At 39.5% G+C, this 13,401-nt stretch overlaps 1 protein-coding gene across 3 annotated transcripts in view; it reads right to left on the bottom strand.

Moving 5' to 3' along the window:
* The window catches only part of nsmfa (NMDA receptor synaptonuclear signaling and neuronal migration factor a), a 48,174-nt gene extending 38,930 nt beyond the window's left edge, over positions 1 to 9,244 (bottom strand). For all 3 annotated transcript variants that reach the window (XM_065244099.2, XM_065244100.2, XM_065244097.2), the window contains exon 1: positions 8,963 to 9,244. In XM_065244099.2, the coding sequence (XP_065100171.1) occupies positions 8,963 to 8,996 (34 nt within the window). In that variant the 5' untranslated portion in view covers positions 8,997 to 9,244. The remainder of the gene's footprint in view (positions 1 to 8,962) is intronic.
* Positions 9,245 to 13,401: the final 4,157 nt, after the last annotated feature.

Here is a 13,401-nt window from a genome sequence, read left to right on the forward strand (position 1 = left end):
TTTGCAGCCCTTTCAATGATGAAAAATACAAGGATGGTTAGATGAAGGATCATGGATGGATGGATAAATGTGTGGATATCTATCTATTATAGGCAGATAAATAAACAATATCCACCTTTAGTGTATAGACAGAATTGAAATTTGAAAAGGTCATTTTATCGTATTCTAACGTGTATTTATTTTATCTACACTCAGAATAAGGTACAAAAGCTGTCACTGGGGAGGGACCCTTTTAAAAAGTATACATGGTAGGGTGCATATTAGTACCTAAAAGGTTAGTACCTACAGTAATTGATACATAGGTTGTTAAAGTGTGAGAGCATTTGTACCTTTTTCTGTTCATTTAATTCTCATTAGAATATTTACAGCCGTTTCCTTCCCTGTTTCAGTTTCTGCAGGAGCTTTAAATCTCTTTTTCTCTCTTTGCTGTCTGCAGTACTAAACAGAAGCAGCTGATAAAAGCATAGACACAATGGGAAGGGTTCAATATACATGACACTGTACTCTCTCTCTTTCTCTCTCTCTCTCTCTCTCTCTCACACACACACACACACACACACGCACACACAGCAGGCATTCATGAATAAAACACACACTAGAAAATTCATAGTTGAAGGCACTCTCAAACACGGCCCCATAATAACGCAGTACATTGCTGATGCGTTTATGCACAAAATGTGATTTGTTTTGTTTGCTTTGCTTTGCAAACCACATCACAAAGGCAGTTTCTAAAAAGAAAAACAAGACATGCAAATAAGAAGCAAATATCTAACATTGAGCAATAACCAAAAAAGCTATTACTCCATTAGCGATCCATTAGGTGAAAAATGAAGCGATTCAATTAAACTGCCTGTCTAAACCACAGCGTCTTTATTTGAAGCGGGCAAAGAAAAACTTCTTAAAGGTAGACACTCCACGGGCACGTTTCCAAAGGGGTCCTTACGTATTTATTCAAGTGAATAGGTCCTTGAGAACAATACTGAGGTGAGTGGATAACATCCATTCAAGATGAGCCAAGGGAGAACCAAACGATTATGCATTTCCTAACCCTGGCTCACAGAAGTCACGCGTTTTTGAGACATTTTTCCTCTCAGATTAATTCGGAGCTTTCCCAGAGCAGCAACATAACGGATAACAGCAGAGGCGGTTTAATGGCAGGTTTTTGTATAGGGCATGTTTTCACGGCATATGGGACAGGCGCTTTAGCAAAGACCACAGATTAAAATGTCACCCTCCTTCTTTTCTGCGCCTTCAGATGACGCCTGGAACCCTCCTTCGCTTACAGCGTACCCTTGTTTCAACTCTTGCTTCTCTCCTGCATTACAGCAGGGACAACAAAGTCAAAGGCATAATCGCAGAGTGTCAGAGCTGTCCTGAGATCTGCATTATCTCACGTAGTCTGATTAATTACACAACACAGTCGCATCACTGCTACTAGATAATAAAACAAGCAGGAAGTACGTGTGCGTTGTGTAGCATGTTTCTCTAATGTAAGTGAGGTCTCCTCAAATAGGTCTGTAATTATTACTCGAACGATTATACGGATTATCCAGTGAGGAGAGATTAAGCACGCTCTACTTTTAGCGGTAACGAGCATTACAGTTGCTTTAAGTATTTTTTTAAATAAATTTAAATGAGTTTGTTAATTGCATTACTCTATTTTGTAAAAAATTAACACTTGAAGACAAGACATTTTTGATCTAACGTCGCATAACTTCATCATGGCCGACCATGCGAATGAACATGAAAAATCACATGGGACAACATACCTTTGTTAAAAAATTGTGTGTGAGTCATAAGTCCATCCGGTCTCATGTTTATAAAGGAGGTCACACAGCGCACAGCGCCACATCGAGTCACGTCTAGGACAACTCTGAGGTATCATAGAACCAGAAGTGCACATTAAATAGCGTGAGCTTAGTCAGATAGCGTCTACTTCAAAAATGCAACATTTACGTTAGTAGCCAATGTTAATCGTTAATGATTTGGGACAAATATGATGTTATTTAATGTTAAACTATGTCAGTGGCGCTCTGTGGTGCGACAGGGATTTGAGCAACTTCTTGAGTCGTAGCTGGATGCCGCAGACAGGCGCCACCTGTCGACGCCGGTGTGCGTACACTCATAGAAAACAATGTGTTCGAACGGCGCGGCGCTGAGGTGCACGTCCGGTGTGTGACCGCCTTAAATTATATTTGCCAAGCAATCCCAGTATGACATCAACTTGCATTTGTAGTCCACAAAAGTAATAAATCTGAGAAATGTTAATACGGTATATTCTTAGATGTTTACATCGGCTTTCATGGAAGAGAACGATCAGCGATTGTTGTTTCCAGTAAAATATGCACTCTGTGAGGTACAACCGTGTTAAAAACCCATAGTATGTGTTAGTGCGCATTTAGTTTCAGTTTTGGTTTCACTCGTACCGTGTCCGACAAACAATCCACTCGCTCTGTGCCCGTCCAACAAAACGATCCACATACTTCGTTTTCTGATTAAATATATATTCCTTTAATCTTGTTTATCAATTAGATCAAACATAAAAAATATACAAACAATATGATCTTAAATCTTAAATATCACGGATGAGGTAAAGAAAACTGTGCAACTCCACTGTATTCCAAAGAGCGCACTACCCGCAAGCTTCACAGTCCCCATATTCTTAAAGAGACAGTACACAATTTTAACACATTATATATTTTCAATGTAAACATACAGATATTTGTCTAAATGGTCTAAATGATATTCATAAAGTAAGCTTACATATTAAGATAATTTCTAACAAAAATATTCAAAGGCTTAATCTAAAGCAAAATAGGCTCCTACAGTGTGTGATATATTAGAGTCTTACGTGTAAAATAGCCCATTTATATAAGAAACTTTACTGAAATAATGCAGTACATAACCAAACTAACAAACGAGTGACGCCCACTGCCTATTATTTTATAGTTTGACTCTTCAGTACAGTTTATATTTACTTTTAAAAAGCACACATAAAAGTAACTTAAAAGTTACTTTCCCTAGTAACTAAATGTAACTGGTAGAATTCAATTACTTTTAAAAGAAGTAACTGTAACTAATTACTAATTTTCAGTAACTTGCCCAACACTGGGTTGGGTTAAAAAGAGACAAACTCACCAACTCAAATATTTGACCCAATAATGGTTTAAAAAAAAAAAACGCATCATTTTGTGTTGAAACAACCCAGCACAGGTTGAGTTCAATTCTTTTTGACCCAACGCTGAGTTGAAAATACCCCAGCATATTTTTGAGTGCATGGGTTAGGGTTAAAAATATGATTCAGCATATTTGGTCTAGAGGGGGATTTTCATTAAAGGTTAACTTAACTTGAATATGAACTCCTGGCCGAAAACCTTAAGCTATATGTTAAACTCTTCATAAGTTCCCTTTTTTGATTTTAATATAAATGTATGAGCTATTTGCAGTATGCTGGAGGCTGTGTTATAATGACATTGCAATGCTTGCTAGGAAACTCTGAGTATTCCTCAAATACCAGCATTCAAGGACCAAAGATCAATGAGTCAGATGTCATCAGACTGCACACTAATCAACAAAAACGCATTCAAAAGAGCCTCGTCTCCAGTTCGATATCTCAGACTTGGCATCAACAAAGGTGGTCTCTTCAGGTCTTGCAGGCATGAGGGAATAAATGTGATGGTTCCTTTAAAAGGTCTCACAAGTCAATAGGTTTCTGTGTCTGTTTTAAGTCCCACAGTTAGCGATTACGCGGCACCGGTCTTACAGTACAAAGCTAAAACTGACAGCAGCCGTATCAAGGGTGTGAAATAAGCTTAGGGTTCTTTAGAAAATGAAAAATCTTTTATTCACTCTTAGAAGCCATGATGCTTTACTTTAGTCAGCAAAAAGTGAACTCTCTTAAAGGGGCAGTACACCCAAAAAGTGTTTTAATTACAAAGTACATAATATTCTGTATCAAGTTTTGAATGTCTGCTCTCTTTCATACAATTAAAATATATGGGAAAAATCTTAGTGATGACTTTTGTTGGACTATGTTGACCAAACATTTTATTTTGGGTTAAACATTTCTTGAACATTTCCACGGGACTGCTGATATAACTGTGATGTAATCATATCACACTGATGCAGGTCAGAGAGGAAAAACAGCTCAACCTCATAGTAAAGACGTCTCACTAATGGCCCAGCAAATACTGAGCATTCACCCTGGCAGTGATTTTAAGACGCTCTGACTGCTTTTCCCTAAATAGCATCTTCCTCTAATTCAGCATCCCTATTTTTCATTGTGATATAAGAGGCTGCAGGCGGTCCGAACCACGAAAGTAATAAAAAAGGCAACAGTGAAAGTATGATTATATTACTGTAGCTAAATCAAAGTCAAAGCCTAACCAAAATACTAAAAGATCACCCAATAAAAATGTGCATGCGTTTGTCGACTCTGATGGGAGGGCATTATAACACCGCTGATGACTCAACATCTCAGCTCACAAGTCAGATTGTATAAGCATCTCTTTAGATCACTCAAGATTATTAACATACAAACTCTCCTGTGCATACTAAACTATCGGCGGACCCGCACGCCCTGACAGTTACCATCCAAAACATGACTGAGACGGAAAAGAAATGACAAATAGCCCCAAGGAGAAACTTGTGTAAGCCATCTGATGCACTTCTACGAAGAACCGAATCTTTATCCATCAGCACACTGCAAGGCTAAGCAAGACAAATTTATTTGAATGACTTTCAATACTAATTTAAACGTTGGGCTTTAAAGGGACACTTCACTTTTAAAAAAATAGGCTAATTTTCCAGCCCCCCTAGAGTTAAACACTTGATTTTTACCATTTTTAAATCTATTAAGGTGATCTCCGGGTCTGACGTTACCATTTTTAGCATAGCTTAGCATAATTCATTGAATCTGGTTAGACCATTAGCATCGTGCTCAAAAATGACCAAACAGTTTCGATATTTTTCCTATTTAAAGTTTGACTCTTTTGTAGGTACATCGTGTACTAAGACCAACGTAAAATTAAAAGTTGCTGCCATACCATGGCTGCTAAAGGCGCAATGATATTACGCAATGCCTGAAAATAGTCCTTTTGGTAACTTTCAATAGCAGGGGACTATTTTCGGGCACTGCGTAATATCATTGCGCCTGCAGCAGCCCTGATATGGCAGCAAATTCCTTGATCTAATCAGATTCAATGGATTATGCTAAAAGTTTTAGCGCCAGACCCAGAGATCAGCTGAATGGATTCCAAAACGTTTAAAATAAAATGTGTTGGCACCGTAATTAAAAAAAATTGGGAATATTTTTTTAACAAATCATGTGCCCTCATAATTTTCAAATTAAAAAACCTTATCTCCTCCCCTCCTCGAATCTCTCTTAACTTCCGGTCACAAGGAATGACTCGAGGGCGAGGCCCTGGAAAAAAATCACAGCAATTTGCAACATGACCCATCTTCCAACGTTCCAATTAGTTCTCGATGGATTAATTCAAGTCTCATTTCAGTTTCAGTGAGTTATACATCATGACAGGAAAAATATGACAATTGCTACTTCCCTTCCATGGTGACTTTAAAGGGGCCATGGCATGAAAATCTGAATTTTTCCATGTTTAAGTGCTATGTTGGGTCCCCAGTGGAAAAATTTGAAAAATATTAACCCAGTAACTTAGTTTTGGTAAACCATTCTCTACAAGCACATGAAAAAATAGGTCGTTGAAATTTGCCTCTACTTATGATGTCATAAGGAGCTCATATTATAATAATAACACCCCTTAATCTGCACTATCCAACCACAGCACTGCCATTTAGTGCAGAGAGAAAGAAAACAATTTACAGCACAACTGAGTTTCAATTTCAACAAACCACCATCATTGTGATCAGTGATTGCACTTTATCGCTCATTTGCATTTTATAGGACACAACCAAAATTGCACATTTTTGCACACACCTACAAAGTGCCAATTTTAACATGATAAATTATCTATATGGTATTTTGATCTAAAACTTCACATATGTGCTCTGGGGACACCAAAGATTTATTTGACAAAAAGTCTTGTTACATGACCCCTTTAATGCCTCGGCATGACTAAGCACAGTAAGCTTCAAGGCACAATTTTTTATTTTCGTAGCTAGAGGACACTAAAAAACAACAAGGGCTGCAGTTTGATGTCACTGTAAAAGTGTGGAATAACGGAAGTTGTAGTCTTCACCTTCATTGTTTATAGGACCCGATGTTCATGGATGATGTAATGTAAAAAGCAACAGTCCTGCTCTTAAATCCCCATACTTTGATGTCACATGCTGACCGGTCTGATTTGACCACACTATGCCCTGCGTCCCAATTCAAATACCATCAGTACTAAATAATAGTCAAATTTGAGGATTAGCCGGACATGACGCCATTACCAAGTGACCGTATGACATTTGGTATAATGCAAGTTCACATGTAAGCAAATTATGTAACACTGTGCTAAGGATAATTTAATGCAAAAATCGTACATATTCTGCTTTTAATTTCTCACGAAGTAGTTATATGCACATACATGTATTATGTGAGAACAAAGCTAAAAAAAATTGAACGCAGGGAGGTAGCACAGTTTGAGAGCAGAATGACTTTCTGTTCTTTAGTGTGAACCTAATGTGCCATTGTGCTATTGATCCTAGGTGTGTTGTGTTCACATAAAATAGTCCACCCACCAGCCTTTCTTTTAAACAGTACGGTCATGACCCAGTGTCTGGAGGAGAACAGATTACCAGACACCACCTTCACACTGAGCCGACAAACCTATGACATTGGTCGGTGTATATCCTGACAGTGTTTTAGATCTGGCTGTGACTATTTTTTCTTTCCTGAAAGCCACTGTAAATTACAGCCTGTAATATCATTACCAGGTACCCCAGGCAATGACTAATTCTTTGCAAACATGCAGTTTTTGCTGCAGGGCGGCACATTTAACAGGCACCACAGGTCGGCTTGGGTATGTTGTGTGAATACCATATTGCAATTTCAAGGTAGTTTGCAGCCCCCTCTGTTTCTGACGATATAGAGACAGACCCCTAATGTGTATCTAGGTCTCATTAATTCATTAGCCATAAATAAAGAATTTTAGCATGATTACTCATTCATTTCACACTGATACTGCATAACTCAACTCTCTATGATAAATCTGTCTGTCTATGCCATAAAAGGAAAGCTTTACCCTAAAATGTCCTCTATGTCAAAGACATATAACACTTTTATAGTTCTTTGTGCAGCTAAACAGCCCATGGTCACTATAAACTGTCATTGCATGAAAAGATCTGTCTCACAATTCTTCAAAATTTCTACTTTTGTGTTATACCTAAAAAATAACAGCCTATGGGTTTGGAGACAAGGGTGAGTAAAAAAAGTACAATTTTCATTTTAAGGCAACTGATTTCCCATTACGTTGGTCATTTCTACTCGGCATGCAGAGCTTGCTCATTGAAACACCTGCCCTGCATACTAAACAGTCGCTTGTTCATGCTTGTGAAACACACACACACACACACACACACACACACACACACACACACACACACACACACACACACACACACACACACACACACACACACACACACACACACACACACACACACACACGTAAACGCACAGATGAAGGAAATCCATCCCATTCATGAATGAAACCCTCTCCTCAATCTGTTCTTGAATTGTACAGCTCAACAGTAGCATGCCCTTGACAAGGTCATTTCAATGACTGAACAGACAGTGTTAAAGTTTGTCTGCTCAAATGCACCATTCCAAGATCACTAAAAACCTTTATGTGAACATTGAAGATGGAATGACTCACAGCATCCCTGAGGTACCAGGCCTGGACAATAGGGTGAGAAGGTTAACGACTTGCCATCTTACCAAATATGACAGATGTGATTCACATGAGGGTTTCTAGCTGTGTACCGAAAAGAGAACATTTTCTACACAAACCACGTGCCATTATGAATAACACATTGGTTAAACAGACTGAAAGCATGTTGCAGAACAGCATGCGCATTTACGCGTTTTTGTACAGTAAATCGGTCTTATGGATTACGACACTGGCAGTCAATTTGCACTTGGTGATGCTATAATTCACCGCGACACGGAACACCAGGGTAACACGAGTCAGTCACGGATGATTGACAGATCGAGTCAGTCTGGTGCGCACTCAACTGTTGCAAATGTATCAGTAAAGGACAACTGCCATGCCTTGAAATACGACTAAAAATGGCTGGTTAGGCTGTTCATGTCTATGCGTAATTCCCAGTGTCCATTTAGGAAAAACCTAGACACTGTAAAAGTTTACATGTATGACAGTGAAACGCATTTTTACTATGATGTCCTACACATAAATCCCATATGAGATCTTCAAAAGCGCAATCGTTGCGCGCCAGGTGCACTTAGAGTGGGGTTGGTAAAGCTAAAATCACTGCGTAATTAATCATAATAATATTAAATTAACAAATATTTATTAGGTCTTTCCATTCCCCTTTCTCTGTGAGATGCACGACACATTTAAAAGCAATATGGGACAAGTACGCTATTTTGGACTGACTTGGAGACGTTTCTCCGTCTGTGACAGTTTGTCTGCACTAAAAAATTACAATACATTTTATGTGCTTACTGATATATAATCCAAGCACTTGCTTCTCGCCTAATTTTAGTAGAACATCTGAGACGGGACGCAGACACATTAATGCCAACAGAAAGAATATTTAGATCAAAATAATGCATCACATTAAAATACACGCGTAACCAAAACATCTGTCTTGAAACGACCAGTTTGGCTAACCAAGATCATGTTCTTTCTTTGAAGCCAGAAAAAGAGTTGAATATCATCCTCACGCGCCGTTTGGTAACTTCAGTGCACACGTACGATTGCGGAGCCGAGCTGACGGGATCCACGCCGTGCATGAGCGCGTAAAAGCGGACACTCACCTAACTTTGGCTGCCACCGACGAAATCGCATCATTCCTCAGATTCTTCCTTTTGGACACCGCAGTTCCCATGCTGGCATGGAAACGGCGCTTACAAGAAAACAGCACATTCCAAATAGCAATGCAATGCGTAAAAATGACGGAGCGGGATGCTGTCTGGCAAACGCGTGCACGTGTGAGTCTGTCTATATTGTAACGCAAACCCCGTATGTGATGCAGGGCAGTGGATGCATCTGTGTTCTCCAGCTGGTGTCAACTAGTTAAAGAAAAAACACGCAGGAACCGATCCCGCCCCTTCCCTCTCAGCTCCCTTCATTGATATGTGTAATAAGAAACAATGTATTGGAAGGGAATGTTTATGGGAGTGGGAGTAGCGGGAGAGTGTGTGTGTGGGGGGGGGGGTGGTACCAGACAGGAAACCCAGTGGGCCCATATATGGAACGACCACCCCTCTGAATCCACCCACTTATTAAGCAAGAGCAGCGCAAATGTCAGGTGAAAAATGAGCGGAGTGACTGGAAGACATGCAGACGTACATTCATACCGCGCATTTCACAAGGATGATTTTTTTGGTCTGTCTGTCCATCATCCATCCATCATCAATTAATTGTCTAGCTATCTGTCTGTCCATCTGCCCATCCTTCCTTCCATCCATCCTTCCATCTACACATCCATCTACATGTATCCCCCTGTATGTCTGTTCATATGTCTAGCTATCTACCTGACTCTCCGTCTGTCTGACCACCTGTCCATCCATCCATCGGTTCACCTGCCCATCCATCCATCTATCTTTCAATACATCATCCATTTGCTCATCAGCTCATTTATATATCCATAATCAATCATTTATCTGTCTTTCCTCCTGGCCAGGCATCCATTCATTTATGAATCCATCTAGCTATCACTCTGTCGATCCATCTATCTAACCAGTCCTTCATCTATCTGTCCATCTACTTATACATCTATCCATCCATCCAGGCATATATCTATATATGCATCCATCCATCTACCAATCCATCCATTCATCCATCCATCCAAGCGTATATCTATATATGCATCCATCCATCTACCAATCCATCCATTCATCCATCCATCCAAGCATACATCTATATATGCATCCATCCATCCATCATCCATATATCTATATATGCATCCATCTGTCCATCTACCCATCCTCTATCTTGTCTATCTATCAATCTGCCCATCCATCCACACATCCATCTATGTTTGTTCATCTGTCTAGCTATCTACCTGACTCTCCGTTTGTCTGTCTGCCTGTCCATCCATCCATATGTTCACCTGCCCATCCATCCATCTATCTTTTCATCCATCATCTATCTGTTCATCAGCCCATTCATCTGTCTATAATCCATCATTTATCTGTCTTGCCTCCTGACCAGCTCTCAATTCATTTATCAATCCATACATCTTTCTGTTCGTCTATCTTTCTGTCGATCCATCTATCTATCTATCTATCCATCCATCCATCATATCTGTCCATCTATCTATCTATCCATCCATCATCCATCTGTCCATCGTCCATCCATCCATCCAAGCATGTATCTATCTATGCATCCATCCATCCACCTACCTATCCGTCTCTCCATCCATCCATCCATCCATCCATCCATCCATCCAAGCATGTATCTATCTATCTATCCATCCATCCATCCATCCATCCATCTATCCATCCATCTACCAACCTATCCGTCTATCCATCCATTTATCAGTCTGTCTATCCATCCACCTACCTATCTGTCTATCCAGCCATCCATCCATCCATCCATCTATCAGTCTATCTATTCATCTGCCCATCCATCCATTTGTCTTTCTGTTATTCAACCCATCCATCTGTCAATTCATCTATCTATCCATCCATCATTTATCTGTATATCTGCTTGCCATGCATCCATCTATCCTTCTGTCTGTCCTTCTGTTCATCCATGCCTGCCTGTTCACCTGTCCATCCACCCACCTACCTATCCATCTATCCATCCATCAATCCATATATCCATCTTCTATCAGTCTATCTGCCCATCCATCCATTTGTCTTTCTGTTATTCCATCTATTCCTATCTGTCCATTCATCTATCTTTCCATCCATCATTTATCTGTCTATCCATTTGCCCATCCGCCCGTCCACCTATCTATCCATCTATCCTTCTGTCTGTCCTTCTGTTCATCCATCTCTGTCTGTTCACCTGTCCATCCATCTATCTGTATGTCCTCTTTCCTACAGTATCCACCCGTCCACCTATCTATCCACAACTTCTGCATAACAGGCTGTCTTGGTGCTATGGTTAAACTGACTGGCATGTCTTGTTACTGCCAACTCGATTCAGTTTCAGTGTATCTCTATGTGATTTTTTCCTGGTAATTGACCACACAAGCGTGCTGTTGTTTGTGCCATACTTTACCAGCTGAGCAACAGAAAACTGGCACTCACCAGTCCACTCAATAACAGCCTGTTGTCTGTCTGTTATTTCATCACTCAAGCAGACAGACAACAGACACCTCATTCCCTCTGCTGTACGGTGGCTAAAAAACAATTGCATACAGGACTGTAAATCCAAAAAGAGTGTGCATCAGCTGCATTATACACCAGCCATGTTATATGAAGTGGTCACAAACCTCTTTCCATTTTCACCTTTCATTACCATCTCACCTTTTGTTACCGCTTGCATTACCATTGTAAAAAAAGAGCAGGGAAGGAGGGGATGGGGAGGAGGTGGGATGCCAGAAGAATTTCCGCTGGGCGCATAGACTGACACTAATATATGTTCTTAATGATGATTGACAGCCCTGAATGGTTAGGTTCCTCCCGAACCTACGGTCAAAACTTAATTTAATTTTCATTAGAACAAATGATATATCAGCACAGGAACATTCACTTAATTCATGCCAGGCAGTCCGTATGACTTATCCAGTCATTCTGCTGTTAACATATTAATATGCACACCGGGGCTATGCCACCAGACAACTAACCTGTTTAGCTACACACAGCCCTGTGGTTGTTGTTGTTGTTTACAATCACAGCATATGCAATTACAATCAAAACACACAAACTCTACTGGCAAACTGTTTATTATTTCAAAAGTGTAAGAGTCAAGCTTGTACCGTACTGTATGTATTTGACTACTTTTTTTAAACAGATTTGTCACAATGACAGTAATCACTTTCCACAATCATCATTACTGTCAGAAATGGAGCTGAAAGTGCTTAGTTCATGGATAAATCTTTTCTCTTTCTCCTAATCTAAATCGTACCCTATCGCCAAATTGTTCTGGCTTGGTTGAATGTCACGCAGCTGTTGCCACAAGGTGTTTGAAAAACAAAAGTGAACTCGACTCTAGTGCACAAAATATGGGCACTTGCTTGTACGCTTTTGAAAGTAATGCCCTCTACAAAGACAAATGTAAAATTAAATGCAAATGCACCGTAATCATATTACCTAATGGACTTTTACAAACTGTTATGAGTTTGACATTGAACTTGGGGATGTTGTGTCCTATTTGTTTTGGGAATGTTGAAGCACTTTGTTCCTGCCATTAAAAGATCCCATCATTCTATTTGTGCTTTAGATAAACTTCCCATACACACACATCTGGCAAAGAGGAAAGCTGATATTCTTTTCACTTTATTTTTGTGGTTGTGCCAACTCACCAACCAACACAAACAACCCAACAAGGTCAGCCAACACACTTACACCCCATTACTTTACTGGCTCACACAGTCAACCGGAAATATTGTCAAAATCTGTCATGTTTGTGTATTGAATATTACTAATAATGTCTTGTGAATTTTCATAACCTCCCACTGGCACACGGTAAAAGGGGTAACCCTTAAAACCTCTTGTGGTAATTAAAAACAGAGAGACTCTCATCTCCACTTAGCGTAACTTGAAACTCATTTGAATAATGCAATAATTGGCAATTATGTTACAACAACAGGCAAATGATCTAATTTAGTTTGTCCAGGAAATTTCCAAGAAAATGATGAGCATTAGGCTGAATCATTCATAAAAATTCACTTCCATTACTTCTAATGAATCAAAGACATGCCACTCCAGGCACAGTTGCCATTAATGCTGTATATATTGTAGAAATGGGCATCCAAAGCTTTTTACAAATGGTTATATTTTTAATGATTACAATAATTCGCTACTGGTCATGGATCACAAGATTTTACAGGACATATTAAAGGAACAGTATGTAAGAAATTTATATCAATTAATCATAAAATGGCCCTGATATGTCACTAGACTTTAAGAAATTATTTTCATTTCAAATACTTATATCACTCACAACAGTGGTCTGGCCAGGATATTGTCATTTAAAAAGTGGAGTTGCAGCCCTCAACTGATGTTTATGTTGTCATTTTGTGTATTGGCCACCAGTTGGGTGATTGCAGTACCAGTTTTAGCCACAAGTTTTGTTATTG

This window comes from Paramisgurnus dabryanus, chromosome 18 (genome assembly GCF_030506205.2).
Source record: "Paramisgurnus dabryanus chromosome 18, PD_genome_1.1, whole genome shotgun sequence".
NCBI classification, from domain to species: Eukaryota; Metazoa; Chordata; class Actinopteri; order Cypriniformes; family Cobitidae; genus Paramisgurnus; species Paramisgurnus dabryanus.